The sequence below is a fragment of the Anabrus simplex genome, chromosome 14 (assembly GCF_040414725.1).
Source record: "Anabrus simplex isolate iqAnaSimp1 chromosome 14, ASM4041472v1, whole genome shotgun sequence".
NCBI classification, from domain to species: Eukaryota; Metazoa; Arthropoda; class Insecta; order Orthoptera; family Tettigoniidae; genus Anabrus; species Anabrus simplex.
The window spans coordinates 67,761,418-67,778,877 of NC_090278.1; the positions used below are offsets into that span (position 1 = coordinate 67,761,418).

The following is a 17,460-nucleotide window of genomic DNA, read 5'->3' on the forward strand; positions in this document are numbered from 1 at the left end:
GTAACACAAATAATACTGTGTTATGTGCTGTAGCTTTATCAATATGTAAAATCACTTTTCAACTACTGAATTAAGAAACAGTCATGGGCCCCTCACAAGCCATGCGCCCTCCGCCCCGCGGGGTGTGCGGGGTCCTAACCGCCGTCACTGCTTAGCCCAAAAACCCAGTGTAACCAATTCAACCGCGACCTTTCGTTATGGAACAAAAATATCTTTGGGATGTTTTGACCGTCGGACCAGTTCGGCACTACCCCTTGCCGGCAGATTGTGCTGAAAGCCTGCAATCGCGTATGTTGGAACTTGAAAATAGATGCAGCGAGTATATGAAAATTGAGCGATATCAGTTCAGAAAGAAATAGGATTGAATGACAGGCCGGAATTACAAAACTGTAACAGATGGATCATTTGAAGTAGGCTTACTTAAGATGTGTATTCACCACAGATGATACGCCTGTAGTAAGTGAAATCGTCCAAGGTGCGTCAAACCTAATTCAGTGAGCTTGTAGTTGCGATCAACGGTATTCTGTAAGAAACTATTTTTGCATGTTTGTTTTCAGACAGACATTTTTGTACGAGAGTGAAAGCTGGGTGGACCCAGGGTATCCTATTAATGAGTTGGAAGTAATGAACATGAAAGTAGCAAGAATGATTGCTGGTAGAAACAGGTGGGAACACTGGCAGGAAAGTTCTCTGAATGAGGAGATAACGGCTAAGTTCGGAATAAATTCGAAGGGTGAAGCTGTGGGGCGAATGGAGAATGATGGTCTCGAGCGTGGAAGGTAAGAGAAGCAGAGGAAGACCAAGGCGACTACGGTTAGATAGTTTTTTAACGATTTAATTTTACGAAGTGTGAAACTAAACGAGGCCATAGAGGTAGTTGCAGATTAATTTTTCTAAGTGCAGTGAAGGTGACAAATTTATTTATTTATTTATTTATTTATTTATTTATTTGCCTTTCTCGTAGTGGCGAAGTTAGGACTCATGGTCCTCTCTTATACTTAACCACACTTCTTTAACAGTTACGTCTGAGAAAATATTCATAATCTTATCTTACAAACTATTATAGAAGTAACACGAAACAAAATAACACACACACACACACACACACACACACACACACACACACACATATTCACTCCACAAGATTCAATCAACCTGACGACACACATCGAGTGAGATGCTCACGGCAAGACGACTTAAAGAAATTTAAGTTTTTTACGGCTGTGATGTTATGGGGGAGAGACCATCTTCTACCTCCATTCGCTACAAAGGAACGGCTCTATGCTGCTGACATGCTGAGAGGGATAGCAAGGGTGCTGCCGGAGCATGTGTTATGCTGGCGGAAAGAGTATAGGACATTCAGTTGTGGAGATAAGTATTGTGGGATATTCTCATATATTCGAAAGATAAATACTTAGTTGCCGCCACGTGGAGATTTCTATATTGTTCAAATTTTAAAACGAGATCTTATCGAAAGCAAAGTGTCCTAAGTCTATTATTATTATTATTATTATTATTATTATTATTATTATTATTATTTGCTTTACATTGCGCCGACACTGTTACATCTTATGGCGGCGATGGGATAGGAATCTGCTAGGAGTGGGAAGGAAGCGACCGTGGCGTTAATTAAGGTACAGCCCCAGCATTTATTTGCCTGGTGTGAAATGGGAAACTATGGAAACCATCTTCAGAGCTGCCGACGGTGGGATTTGAACCCACTATCTCCCGATTGCAAGCTGACAGCTACGAGACCCAAACCGCACAGCGACTCGCTCGGTATTGTTAATTTTACAGGAGAGCCAGCGAAAGGACAATATAAATCGGAACAGAATATGGACATGGAACAATACCACCCTTGTTTATTTCGCATTCTCTGCCTCCTTGGGCATAGTACAATATAGCTATAAATAGTCCGAACCCATGGCTAAATGGTTAGCGTGCTGGACTTTGGGCACAGGAGTCCCGGGTTCGATTCCCGGCAGAGTTGGGAATTTTAACCATAATTGGTTAATTTTGCTGGCACGGGGGCGCGCAGGTCGCCTACGGGAGTCAAATTAAATGACCTGCATCTGGCGAGCCGAATTTGTCCTCGGACATTCGTGGCACTAAAAGCCATACGCCATTTAATTTCATTTTTACCGATACATAGAGCGCAAAAATCGTATTATAACAAGATAATAAAGCCACATTTGCCGAAAAAAGATTTAAGATATTTTGCGTGTGATAAACAGAATCATTCCATCTTTCGTTCACAAAACTTTTAGTGATCGAGCAAAAATAATATTGTGGTCACCACAGACATGTTTGCCCAGACTTGGTCTAGGATGATGAAAGTGGTGTATGTGTCATCGATAGAGCGCATAGACGTCATTTTCTTGCAAGGCAGTGCCAGTGTAGGTGTACGAACAGCTGCAATAGATGTCACATGAAAGAATATCCATTGACACGATAATGTCAAGCTGGGAGTCACGAGGTAGCAGTGTCTTTGTGCAAAGCTGCAGCCGTCGTCCATTTATGGACTTTACTGATTAATTCAATTTGAGCCGAAAGAAAAATAGCTGCAGTAGTTTAAAACAAGAGCATAGACCCCGAAGCGAACCAGTCTCTCTCCAACTGTTGTTTCGAAAGGTGTTCTGTTCAGTTAATGCAGTGTTTTTTTGTCGACAAATTGAGTTCTAGTTTGGTGAACGTGATTGCAAGCTATTATGTGTCGGTGAAATATTGGTGACGTGCAGTGCCCTTAATACTACGTAGATAGAATGTCGTGTTTAGCATATAATAATTTTATTAATAATACGACGTCTGGTAAATCAGATAGGTTACGTTTAATTCTTATGCGATATTGTAACTCGATACTGGAATATCTGCTATTTAACAAAGGTTCAATATTCTTAAGGGCACTTGGACATGAAATCTACATGTTTTAAGGTCCATAGTATTGGTTCCTACCTAAGAAACTATGAAGCAAAGACTAACAAATATTACCTACCTTTTAACATTAACTAGAACAAAATACATGCATTTAAACTATCCTTATCCCTTTGTTCATCAACGGGGATTCAAATCGTAACAAATCAAATTTCAGCATTCAAATTTGTACTACAACTGTAGGTACAATTTTCTGAAAAGATATTACTTGTGAGGCATAATTCTCTTTGTGCAAGTTAACACTAGTACTTAGATCCAATAAGTGTTTTACCATATTCAAGGGGGATCTCAAAAACGAAAATATTTTCCTCTAAAACGTTTGGAGGTGATTAGTGCCGTGGTACTTATATTTTTTGGAATGATACACTTTTTGAAGTCTTTCTTGTAGTTTTATTGCTCTATTTATTATGGTTCTTGAGAAAAGTGCAGCTAACGATGAAAAGTGCCACTTAGGGAATTATAATGTTGACATTTGATTGGCGCCAACGGCCGTAGCCGTGTTGAAACACCGGATCCCGTGAGATCTCCGAAGTTAAGCAACATAGGGCGTGGTCAGGAGTTGGATGGGTTGCCACGCGCTGTTGCCGGGGGGTAAGGGAATGGAGGAGCGGAAAGGAACTGGCCATCCTGCCGTACGTAAACTCCGGCTCAGGAACAACTCTGCGGAGGTTCGGACCTGCCTTCGGGCAGAATAATCCTTACCTTACCTTACATTTGATTGTCAAGGATGCCGTCATATTTTAAAATAAATTTCTGTTGCAAGATATTTTAATTCAAGAAGGCTTACTGTATTCAAAGGAGTGAAAAACCAAAATATGAATTTTTGATGACTTCTCGTCCAGGTGCCCTTAAATCGAGATTTTTTCTAAGTTTTTAAGTGTCAGTCGTCGTCGTTTTGTATTGGGTGAAAGCTTGGAGATTTTCTTTTCGTGAAGTAATCTCATTCTCAGAATGCTTGTTAGAAAAGAAAATATCGCTCTTCCCAAGTTAGTGTTAGGCTTTCTAACAAATTTCTAGTTTCCGCTGATTGACGACGGGTGTTGTTGAAAAGGAGGTATTTCCACATTCTTTTCACCATCATGTTCTGTTCGGTTTCCTTGACGCGAGTGGCTTTTCTTGCATATTACTGTGGAATCTTATAATTTTCCAGACGAAATAAAGTTTCCTTCATATAGCGGTCAGAGTGCATATTACGTCCCACCTGCGGTACGACGTCTTTAAGTAAAAACTTAATGTTCAAGAATGATGAGCTCTATATACCCCCTTCGATATGGGTTGGATATTACAGTCAGCAATTCGAAATTAATAGTTTTTATAACGTAAGCTGAACACTTGCTTCTTTCTGTCTTCAGATGGGGTCACGAGATTCATTCAGTAATATCCGCTACGAATCGAAAACCGAGCCGGTTAACTCTAGAACCAAAGATTATCGTCTGCAACAATCGCTTATAAAAATCTGTGTGGGACCATTTTATTTATGTTCCCGTTCGTTGTAACTTTTATTTCTGTTGATTATTTGCGAGCCAGAAATAAAGCAAAGTTCTCCCGGTGTTGCTTTACAACTGATATATAGTATAGTGTCATTTCCACGTTACTTGCAACTGTCCTTCCTAAAGTTTTGCATAGGAGTGTTTTTCATAATAGTTATTACTTCTTTCTCTCTCGAAGTGAGTTAGTGTAAATAGCCTGTCAAAACATAGTATATTCATCCAGACAGGAATGAGTTTGTCTTCAAGGAGAAAATACGTTCTGTATAAAGAAAGAGGAACCTCACTCTGACTAGATATTTTGACACTTCACAATGTTATGTGAGAATTGTTAATTTATTTTGAAATTAACTTCCTATTAACCCCTACAGTGACATCGTTGTTATAATATGTTTACCAATAAAGGCATCTCAGTTCTTCTTGACGACTAATTATATACATTTGTTCCGTTTTGGTAGCTTCAGATTTGTTGCACATTCCTTTCTGAGAAAATGTGATCGATTCACAGGAAGCTTTGCTAGAGAGAATCGTTTGATCGTGAGACAATTTTGAAAGCTCTACAGATATTTATTTTCATCACCCAAAGAGCAGTAGCGGTTCCTCTGTAATATCCAGTATTATCGGGCACTAATCCAAAACGATTTATAGACATGTTTTCCAGTAACGTAGCTTCCATGGTTCAAATCCCGGTCACTCCAAGTGAGATTTGCGCTGAACAAAGCGAAGGCGGGACAGGCTTTTCTCCAAGTATTATCGTTTTTTCGTGTCATCTTTCATTCCAGCAACACTTTCCAATATCATTTCATTCCATCTGTCAGTCGTTAATAATTGCCCTGGAGGAGTGAGACAGGCTTCGGCAGTGCTATCCCCGCCGCTAGATGGGGCTTCATTCCATTCCTGACCCGGTCAAATAACTGGAAACAAGCTGTAGATTTTTTCCCATAACATAATCAGCAGATTAGTATAGGTCGACTTCGCTCCCGGAAGACAGTGCTCGACTGGAACTGAAGTATCTTGAGTGATTAATCTTGCTTTTGTCTGGACCTACATGATTAATCGTATTAGTTTGTGTCGGGAAATTGGAAAGCACTTACATATAATCTTTTTTCATTAAGAGATAGTGCGTTATATGAGGTCCAATCTTGTACAGTATAATTTATGTCCATTAGATAATGACATTAACAACATTGAGATAATGGCATTAACAACACGCTCCAAAATTCGTGTAACGATGCGAGTTGTACTTCATGTCATATCTGCTAAAGGATATTATTCTATCCCTGGGTTACATTCGATTATTATAGATTCCGGGGAGAGGGGCATTTTCCTAGGCACGCAGAGTCTGGGCAGCGTCGATTTTTTCGGGTCGTATGGCAACCCTACCGTCACGTTACGAGTTACTGCCAGAGTTTCGCATGTGACAGGCATCATCAAGGCCTGAAAATTAGCTTAGATGATATTTTGCTTCTGACTCATTGTTGAATGTTGGCGAGGCATAGTTGAAAAGACAAACAAAGCGATTCTGACGATGAGGACGATCAGCTTACTGGATTCGGTGCTGGCTTTCCATTCAGACAACTAGGATTCGAAATCTCAGCGGATTGTGGTGTGAAATTGTCACCTGAGGAATCACATGGCATCAGGAAAGGCAGTCCGACCTTTAACCTTCCGGCCAAAACTCAAATGAACCGAAATAGCTCCAACAACCCTGGAAATGATTTTATTTATTTGTTTGCACACCGATTCCGTTCAAAGGTAATGAAGCTAGTGTGCATTCCAAATGCGAAAACCATATGTGCCAAAATTAATATTTAATTATGTTTATTTAACGTATTCGTATGGTAAGAATTATTTTTTGGACTAATTGGTACTACGAGTCGTCCAGATAATCAGACATCCCGATAACCGAATTCAGAAGGTTACGAACAATCATGAATTCAAACTTTTAAAAATTTAAGATGCATGCACACACAGAGGGATAAAATAAACGCATAGTAAATATATAAAGCATTTATGAACAAATACGTAGCCTGAGAGCTTGACATTTAGCACGGTTTAAAGAAATCGCTCATTTTCATTTGCTGGGTAGTCTTCATCTTTTTCGTCAGGGCTAAATCGCGAATGAAAAAGGGGGCGGAGGGCTCTTCACGTCTGGATAATAGTTACTACTGTTATTTTATATAATTCGATAAGCAATCTCCTGGAATGGGAATTGTGAAAAAATGACTCAACAGATTTGAGCGAGTGACCCCATCATGAAGTTCGTTGAGAAAATGGTCATTTGTATTGGATTACAGATTTTCCAATAATTTTAGATTTTCCCCATTTTCTTCAAGTAGTTACAAGGTCTTCCATTAGGTGTCGTGGTGCACGACTAGGTACCATATGGCAGAGCTGTGACTCGAAGCTTTATGAACTTAGTCAACTTTCGCTGTATAAAATTGAATACACAAATCAATACATCAATGATCGTGAAGTCAGATTGCAATTTCGCCCAGGTACTTTGGGCCATGACTTGTTTTTCCCTCTCCAAGACATACGTCGTTCTTTCGTTGTCAGTGTCGTGATTAACCTTCTTTAACTCCTTGTTAATTATTAACTCTACAGGTTGATTGAGCTCATACCGCTCCTCATTCAGAATGTGATTTTAATTTACTTGTGCTAATTACTCCCTTTCTTAGAACAGATATCGTAAATCTTGGACCGTGTGTTAATTTGGCTTGCTGCCCATTAAGGTTTTATTCTATGAAATTGATACTTTCTTCTCTCCATGCATTGGAAATGAGAGACCAGTCACTTGATCAGGTTTGGTACTTGATGTGATAGTTAAAGGACTCTGTGTGTGTGCGAGTGTTACGTGAAGCAGTTGGAAGGAAATTCGCCATGGATCGTGTGATGAAGGGTGTTGTGGGAATTGTGAGTATATAATTCTTTTGATAGACTAAGTAATTGGTTTGTGTGGAAGGAAATTGGAAGAGGGCGTTGAATTGTGTTATTGTCCGGCTATTTTGTTGTTACCTAATGCTCCCACGGCCTGCTTTACCTTGGATTGAATCCAGGTCAGTTACCGTGGAGTGACGGCTTCCCAAAACAGGAAAACTTTTGAGCTCCAGCAAATTACAGGTCCCTTATATGTATAATTAATATGGTTTGGTATAATTAATATTTCAGACTATTTATTATATAATAATCAGTTTTGATTTAATGTGTTCTAAGAAGGGAACTATGTTTTCAAATCAACATATTTTTCAGGAAGTTTACTGTCAGTTTATATCTGAATGAGTGTTTTATAACTTCAGAACATCAGGGGGGAAATCTTGTTCAGTTTACAACTTAAACTCAAGAAGTAACTGCTGCGCTACAACATTTTTTTTTTATTTGTTATTTTTTGCAAAATGTAATAATTCAGCTCTGCGAGTGCTCTATAAACTTACAGTAATTCCAGGACACAGAAAATAAATGATGATTTATGATCCCATGGCAAATTATTTCTGAAACATGTAAGTTATATACAAACTTGAACGCGTTACTGTTCTAGGGCTTTTGGTGGGATGCGTAAACATAACCATGTTTTGTGTAAGCCTTGTCCGTGACTGTAAATACATTCTCTCTGAATAATTAAAATTGATATCAGTCACAATTTTTAATAGGCTAAATGTTGTACTCCACAACGCGTTTCAGAGTCTAGGCTCCATCCTCAGGTGGTGAAATTGCGACATTTAATTATTGTTCTGCGTGATAAGTGCACAATTTGTTTTCAAAGAATGTTAAGCTATTTCATGTAAAAGTAGGGGCTGTGGGCATTGATTACATATATGTTGGGTCAACTATAGATGTGTCGTCTCAGAAATACATAGTCGCGACTAAAGTTGAATGTTGTTTTTAAATACAGTTAGACTTCGATAACTCGAACGTCTGTATATCAAATTTCCCGAATCTCGAAATAATTTTCGTTCCCCGACGGAATACTGTATAATTCATGTTATATTCGATAACTCGAAGTTCTTTTACTGGAATTCTTCGATATCTCGTTGGATATTTCAAGCCCAGGAGTGAAGTCGTATGCGACTCGCCTAGAATAGTAATAGAGACACTCCAATGGAAATTACAAAACTCGCTTCTCTCGTTTTATAAATATCCTTGTGTCTTATTGCCATTCTGGCGAGATGTAGTGTTTACAGTGCACTATGTCTTCTGGTACGGGCTAGAGTAAATTTGTTACTTTCATTGACCTGTCTGTCTCATCTTTGGCTTTGACAATATGAAAGTGACTGAGGCATGAGTGATGCTAGTAATACCATTCCTTATGCAGCCAGTCCCTGCTATGAATGGCGTGAAAATATCGCTCAGAGGGTCGGTTCGTGCATGCATTTCAGTGGGCTTGGCAGACTGAAATGTAATAGCTTCTGGCTTGGTGCGGAAAGCAACGGGAAACTACTTCGCTCCTAATTTCCCTAGTACGCCTCTTCAGTGACGCCTAGGCTATTTATGACAGCTGTTGGCGGAGCTGTGGAGGATCAAACCAACCTTTGGGCTTGTTGCATAATGTAAATGTAACTCGAAGTAAATGCAGAACTTTACGTTAAGTAAACTTGATTATCCCCAGATAAAATTAGTTCTTTTAGAAGAAACCTAAATGAAAATAGGGGCTGCCTGGCCGAGACGGTTAAGGAAGGACGTGGGTATGTATTCCCGTCACGAAGTTGTAAAATTTAAGAAAAGGGTTTTCCACTTCCGGGGGTGCACATGGCCCTGGGGTTCACTCAGCCTACACCAAAATCGAGTACAAAGTTCATTCCTGGGGGCAAAGGCGGCCGAGCGTAGAGCTAACCAATCTGCCCCGTCAAGTGCCGAGGTTACGGTTAGTAGCAGCCTTTACCTTCCACCTCTCCAAAGACCTTCAGGGCCTGTACGGAAATAACTTTGCTAAATGAAAATCGCCTCCTTATACAAAATTGAACACTTTGTAGATTTCGTCATAGTGTATTGTTTGTTTGACTACCCGTATAAACTTCGCGAATGTACCATAGTAGCTTAAAACCATCCTCTAGGTCACTTTGCAACCCCCCAGCAAGCGGTTTACAGTACGGGGTAAGTCCTTAGTTGGCGAGGACGCATATGATGAGAATGTTGTAGAGAGCACACGATTACAGAGAAAACAACGCAGAAAAAGTACAGATTTCTTTTGAAAAATACGAAATAAAATGAGATTCTTGCTTATTATAGCAAAATAAAACGTTTAATACGATATCTAAATATATAAATGTTTAGATGTAAAAAAACAGTGTCGTAATTGAGGAGGCAAATAACAGTACAGCTGCCATTTTTTACGGAGCCGTAGTAGTATGTACGTTTTTCTATACCTCAAATTTTCGATAACGAAAGTATTTTCAGGCTCCGCAGGCACTTCCAGATATCGAAGTTGGAGTGCATTTATTTTCAATTTTTTTTTTTTTGAATTGAGGGTGTATTGATCTGTTAATTAAGACTACCTATAAATTTCTAGAATTTCTAAAATATTTAATTTATTATCTCACCATTTTACAAATTAGTGCAAAATTATTTTAGAAACTCTAGGAATTTATAGACATCAAGTAACTTAATAGATCAAAAAATGCTGAACGATAAAATTGAAAAAGAATATTTAAAAACAATATTAATTTTAGCCGCACTGTACGTTTCTGAGACGACACGCACCTGCAGTTGACTCAATATAGATATTATACATTCACTTAGCCCCTACTCTTAATAGTTTAATATTCTTTGAAAACAATAATTTAATTATTATTTATTTCAAAAGAGGCACCTGAGCCAAGGCTCATAATGGTGCAGTACAATTAATTACATTTGGCAACAAAGAGGAGACTTGAGAACATCAGCTTCTAGGACAAAAGTATAATATACTGTCCAACGAATAATAATAATAATAATAATAATAATAATAATAATAATAATAATAATAATATTTGGCAACAAATAATTGTGTATAACGTAGAGCAACAGTTAACTGACATAATTCACCACCTGACGATGGAGCCTAGACTATTAAACGCGTTAAGGAGTATTCAATTTATTAAAGTTTGAAAGTGGTAACAGTTAAAATTATTCATAGAAAATTCCCAGATTCTTTAGTAACTTTTGTGCCCGCTCTCATGTAAGTACATAAGTAGTACAGGACGTAGGTATATTGGCGCTGAAGGTCTCCCTGTATATTGTAAGAAATAATTAGTACAATTCGCATTAGTAGACTATCTCAACCACATTGTAAATATTAGGCTTGTAACTTGTACTCATAAACTCATACATTAACAATGGACATAGATAATTTGTAACACTAACTTGGATGCAAGGTCTCGACTCCGCTTGATATTAATGTTATTCTGAAGAGTAGAATATTAACAAGTGGAGTGAATGCCAGTTTTTATTTTTAAAATCCGTCTTTAAACTATCAAAAATCGCACGACATTTTTTCATTTGGCGATAGATATTTTATTCTCGTAAATGCAAACCACTTTTTTTTTTCAAATTGCAACCTTTGAAAAGTTGCTGTCGTTTATCATTCTAACTGGAATATTGAAGTCGCTTCATCTGTTGTTGAATGTGTGTATATTAGAATAACATTTCTGCGAGTTCTCAATAAATATAATTATCTAGGTTGTGTGATAAATACTATAAGATAGGTCTGTGCTCTATCTGTAGCTACAAACCATGAACGTGAGGTCACTTGGACCACTATGAAACGCAACTGCTGATTATCACGGCTACGTTGATACTAACAGCAGCGAGATGAACATGGGTTATAGACTTGAGTTAGGAAGGTATTATAAACGATCATACCCTGGGAGGGACTATTTTTGTGCCACAGTCATAATGACCGTACGTTTATGGTTATGGGTTATAGGTTAATTAATCAATTTCATGTCTAGTAGAGCGGACTCAGAAATATATATATACAGGAAAGTACGTTCAGGAAAATATATGTTCGATGAATTACTATTCTTTTAGGAACAAGGAGTCAAAATAGTCGATGCTTAATTCACTTACATTTTACACTGGCTTCAAATTACACGTTTGCATGTTAGTTACTGAACATTTTCAGTTCTGTTCCTTCTGCATGCTATTCTATTCTACATGTATTATGAAGATGTTGTTAATAATCACGTTTAGCTATTATAGTCGTAGTTTTGTTAATGATTTTAGTAGTTATTTGACTGAGAATAACGTTATTACATAACTACACATTACTCAATTAACAACAGGAACTGAACAACACACGATAACATGTTAGTCGTTTTTTTGCTTGTGTACACGTGTTCAAAAGTATATCCTGCTGAGAAGGCAGGTATCTCTTTAACCTTAGGCATGCTTTGTATTTCCGGATGCCTTCCAGCCTGGCATCATAGTTATTTGATAATTTTGTTAAAAATAGTAGGCTACTGTCCACTCTTTAATATGTATGACGTATGGCCACCCGAAAAGTCGCAGACTCCTTACAGGCGACCTAGCGTCTTTGAGGATGGAACGCTACGCAAAATGCTGAATGCTGAAAACTGTACAATCAACCAGCATCCGAGCGAGAGGAATTAACCTATGAATATTAAAATCCCCGACCTGACCGAGAACCGAATCCGGGGCCCCTTGGACCAAATCATTTAGTCATGGAAGCGGACATGATGTTATTGAAGAAATGGTTGTCCACTAACAGGATGATACGGTACCATTATCGACTTGTTCAAACTAGATGATGGTCAACATCTGGGGTGAAATATGCTGGAAAACATGAAGTTCGTACGTGGCGTTGCGAATACTAAGGACGAACTCAACAAATGCGTGTTTTCAGGAGAAGAACCATTTGGAATTATTTCGTTCTGGCTGAATCGACAAAAAAAGAACAGGACTTGCAAACATTATGTACCTTTTCCAGATAAAATATTCATTCGGAAAACGCAGACTGAATCATTTTCTATTTTCCTTATCCATTTGCCGTATATTCGGGGACTGAATATCTCTAGTGATCAAATTAGAAGGCCACATCACTGGGTTTCTCCAATCAAATCCTCTTTGTCGCAAAAAGAAAAAAAAAAATCACTCATTCGTAGGCAGTCATGTCCATGTTCTTGTGTTACCGTACGTGAGATCGGGCGTCGATAATTTCATCAGAATTGTGCTCCATGGTGTAAAGAGCCATACGACAATAACTGGCATATGTCCTTCAGTTTTGCAAGCGAGTATGCCGATTGGACAGTGGTGCAATTTTTGTCGATTATTTTCTTTGTAAGACATGATTGTTCAGGGTCGTTATTTTTAGTCTCCTTTTTAAAGTTTAACTGGCGTTTTTAATTCAGATTATTTTTTGTTGACACATCGGCTTGAGCAGCCGATGAGAAAAGGATGGTTGACCTCTGAAATGGACAGACGTTTACGTACGCAAGGAGAAGAGCTACTGAGTTCGCCTTTTGCACTCGAAGCCACGTTTTAGACCTGTTCCTGGGGTTATTTTGGAGCGTTAATAGAGAAAATTGCATTCCATTTACCGCATCGGCTCTAGTTTGTTTTTACATAGTACGGTTTTGTTCCGATCGGTAGTTCCACCAAGGTGAAGAGAGTATTCTTGAAAGAAAAAAAAAGTAAATTACTGTACTATGAACATCGGTGGGTGATTCGTGTAGACTTGGTCAGCAAAGTGACACAAATTATCCGGATCTTGCGGTAATTGAGCTAAACGTGAACACTGGGCAAGAAAAGATTGTGGTGGTCGGAGAACGAAAGGTAGTCAACGAACGTGTGGTAGCACGAGCCAGAACCATCCTGCCACTACTACATAAAAAGCTAGGCCTGATTTTGAACAAATTTGTAAAGATGGTGAATAAAGACTGTTCGTGCACTGAATGCATAACACGCAAGTTACTGTGGAAAAACTCAAGGCAGGAATTTTCGATGGTCCACAGAGTAACTTATAGCATACCCCCATTTCATGGCATCATAGTCACTTGAATCGCTTTCCAGAGAACTTCGACTTAGAGTAAGAGCAAGGTGAAAGGGACCAGGAAGTCTTGCAAAATAAATTTTGTGTGTGTGTGTGTGTGTGTGTGTGTGTGTCGAATATTTTGATTGGAAATGATTTGGAAATTTTGTATCATTAACTTTTATACTTTCCGTAAAGTAGATTTCATGCAATACACTTGTATTGTTAATCTTTCCTTCATGCTTAAAAGATGTCTTATTTTAAACACTAAATTAAAATATCCAGCTTTTTTTTAAAGGCCAAGTAGAGCAGAAGCGGTATATAGTGTTTGTTCTGTGTCTCAAAAACTAGAGGTGATATGCGAAAGCTGGTGCCATGTTTTGGAATCAGGATATCGGATATATCCAGAAACTAGTCTGACATTTAAGAGACCAGTTGCCCATCAAAAGGAAAGAAGTATGAAGTAAACTTGACTAGCTTTACTGTTCTCCATGCCTCATGAAATAAAAATTCATTCCATGTTGAGTTCGCCCTTAATCGTCTATACACTGAAGATGGATGTGATTAGCGCAGAGACTAGCGCTGCTCGTTTTCCGAATCTTGGCAGATTCTTGGGTGGAATTTTAAGTTAAAAAAATCATATGGAGTCAGAAATGGCATCCAGTGTTTTCAAATCACCAGTCAAAAACCCAAAATATTCGATTCTGGCTCGTCCGGTTGTATTTGAAGGTGCTCAGAATCGTGTAGTTTGCTTTACTGACACAGTAGACCTCCTGTGGGACAAAATTCCGCCAACTCGACGTCCCCGAAAACCGAAGTTCAGCTTCTCCGCTGGAAGTGATTCAGTCTATGTACGGAAGTGTCTCGTAATGTGTCATCCCTCATCACACTTTCCTACGCAACTTATTATTTAATTTCCACATAGTAAATTGACTTACATTTGTCACCAGGATTCTGTTTACTTGTCTTATCCGTATCGTTCCTATGATCTGTTTGTTACTGTCCGGAAACATTCAGTATTTGCTCCAATCAAATATTGGAACTTTGTAACCTTTGACCTTCCTTTATCTCTTTAGTGGCAGCAGCAGTGAGTAAATACAAGACCATTATGATTGAAGTTTTCACAGATCGGAATTCTACACGTGATAAACCTTTTGGGTTCTGAATCACAGCACGAGAAATGACTTGCATTCGCCGGCTTGCTGGGTACACAAAGTGGGATCATAAAAGGAACGAAGAGGTGCTAAAACGACTGAAATTACAACCAATAACTATATATACAGTTATCGAGAAAACTGGAAACGTCATATACAAGGGATGGAACCTGGAAGATTGCCAAAAGAGATTCTGCAATATCAACCAAGGCGGAAAGATCTATAAGGACGTCCGGTGGCGTGACAATGCAAGACTGTAATAGGACACATTGCTCAATACATGAAATGATGATGATTTAAACATACTGCTTGAAATTAGCCTACTGTTCTGGCGTTATTGACAAAGTCACAGTTTCTTCAAAGAAACACAGCTCTTTGCGAAACTTAAATAAAAATCCAGGTGTTTGTTTCCTGTACGCAACAGTAACCTAAACTCTTACGTCTAGAAATATAGGATGGTTGCTGTTTACTTACAATGTAGATTGTGGTTCGAATCTGGGTCGATCCTGCGTCGAGATTTTCGTCTCAGACATCACATGGCGTCCGGTCTTGACACCCCCTCCCCGGTCAAAACAAAAATGAGCCTGGTGGCTCCAATGACCGCAAACATAGCTGGGATAAGCTGAAGAAAGCTGTAAACTTTCAGCGCCTTGTAAGTTATAACCATAGAGTTATTCCCTCTTGAGGATTAGTGACGGAGTGTCTGCCCCCGAATCTTAAGCTCGCGGGTTCAAACCCGTCAGAGGTAGATTTATTTATTTATTTATTTATTTATTTATTTATTTATTTATTTATTTATTTATTTATTTATTTATTTATTTATTTATTTATTTATCCTGTCAAAATTAAGGCCGGGTGGCCTCTTATATCTAACCAGTTTAATGCACTATTTACATCAAGTTGTTCATGACTATGCATGTGCATGCCTACATTAAAATGACTGTTACAACGGAAATCGTTTAAATAACATTTATATATAAATAGACATGACTATGGTGTCTTACCTACTAAACAATTTAAAATGATTATGCATAGCAAAATAGCAATTAATATAAAATAAGTACCGATAATTGTTAACTAAATTATTTATACTTAACAAAACACAAACAAAACAAATGCTGGGGCTGTGCTTTAATTAAGGATACGGCCGCTTCCTTCCCACTCCTAGCCGTTTCCTATCCCATCGTCGCCATAAGACCTATGTGTCATTAAGGACACGGTCGCTTCCTTCCCACTCCTAGCCCTTTCCTATCCCATCGTCACCATAAAACCTATGTCGATGCGACGTAAAGCACATAGTAAAAAATAACTAAACAAAAATTTACAAAAACTAAATAAAGCTCTTTGAGTTATAATTCAGTATGAATTTAACACTTATTATACGAATAAATACATATAAATTCCACGAGCTGTTTCCAGTCATTCTACCGGGTCAGGAATGGAATGAATGAGGCCCTCATATTGTGGTGAGGATAGGAATTGTGCCGGCTGCCGAAGCTTGTCGCACTCCTCTGGGGCAATGATTGACTGACAGATGAAATGAAATATTGGAGAGTGTTGCTGGAATGAAAGATGACAGGGAAAACCGGAGTACCCGGAGAAAAATCTGTCCCGCCTCCGCTTTGTCCAACACAAATCTCGCATGGAGTGACCGGGATTTGAACCATGGAACCCAGCGGTGAGAAGCCGGTGCGCTGCCGCCTAAGCGGCGGAGGCTTCCTTATACAAATAAATATCAATGTAAAATAGAAATAATAAGCGATACAAAATAAACAATTGAGTAATTAATATCTAAATTATTTATAACTAAACTAAAAACAATGTTATCAAGGAAGCTATACTTCTCAGTGTCGATTCGGTTTAAATGTAAACTTAAAAAGTTATAAAAAAAGATGTTTGGGTTATTAAGTGTAATTGATGGGCGGAAAGAAGTCCGTGCGACACAAGAATGTCGAATTGGATCAACCTGTCCATTACTTTTCGACGTTTAAACTCTTAGTATCCATACTGCCCATTACGATAATAGCACGTCGTGAAAAACAACTACTTATGTCTTCACGTGATTATAGTTTTAACTTCTGAAGTAACGTCAGTGCAGTCACGGTTATGGAGAACAGGTACACACGAAGTAGTCCGCGACAGGGAAGGAACAGAGAACCTTGAGGGAAGAGCCGTTGCATTACATCATTTCAGTGTCCGAGATCCTTGGCTGACCTAAGGTATGCTAACTCTGGTTTACATAACCTCAAAGAGTAACAGTGTAAATCATTTAGCAGTGATCTTAATAAGTCTGACAACAAGAGCTTGTCGGGCTTGAACTAAGTGAACATGCTGTGCAGTTACGGCAAATTACTTACTGTAATTCAAGATCTTGATGCAAAGCACCGTCCCATAAAGCCTAGGCCAATGTCGTCTTATATGTACTGTAATGGCAGTGGGCAATTAGGGACCAAAGATGGAAAAGGATGAAAGTTTCGAAATATATTTAAAAAAGGTGTTTTTTTTGTAATAAGGGGATGTATTAGCCATGCCGCATATGGTGGTAACTTGTACGTATGCCTGAGGTCATTAGTTTAGTTGGTGGGAAGTTCAACAGGTAGAGAGAGCCACAGTCCAATGTGCCCAGCTGAGTTTGGTGGGGAAGGGTGAATGTCCCATCGTCTCGCGCTGCAATTCTTCTGTGCTGTCCATTGTGTCGTCTCGTTCGCTGCCGTTCAGTTTATTGTTGTACTCTACGGAGTCCACTGAATATAGGCAGGAATGTGCATCCTTGGCGGAATGGTCAGCATTGAGACCTTCGGTTCAGAGGGTCCCGGGTTTGATTCTCGGCCGGGTCGGGGATTTTAATCGCGTCTGATTAATTTTTCTGGCTCGGGACTGGGTGTTAGTGTTTGTCCGAAAACTTTCCTCTTCATATTCAGAC

At 38.8% G+C, this 17,460-nt stretch overlaps 1 protein-coding gene across 10 annotated transcripts in view; it reads left to right on the forward strand.

Moving 5' to 3' along the window:
* mtd (mustard) overlaps positions 1-17,460 on the forward strand; it is a 952,680-nt gene that overhangs the window by 786,818 nt on the left and 148,402 nt on the right. The window contains exon 1 of one of the 10 annotated variants that reach the window (XM_067157997.2): positions 7,137-7,334. The exons of the other annotated variants lie outside the window; for them this stretch is intronic. Within the exon in view, the coding sequence (XP_067014098.1) occupies positions 7,302-7,334 (33 nt within the window). The 5' untranslated portion in view covers positions 7,137-7,301. Of the gene's footprint in view, positions 1-7,136; positions 7,335-17,460 lie in introns of those variants that run through there. 10 annotated transcript variants of the gene reach the window in all.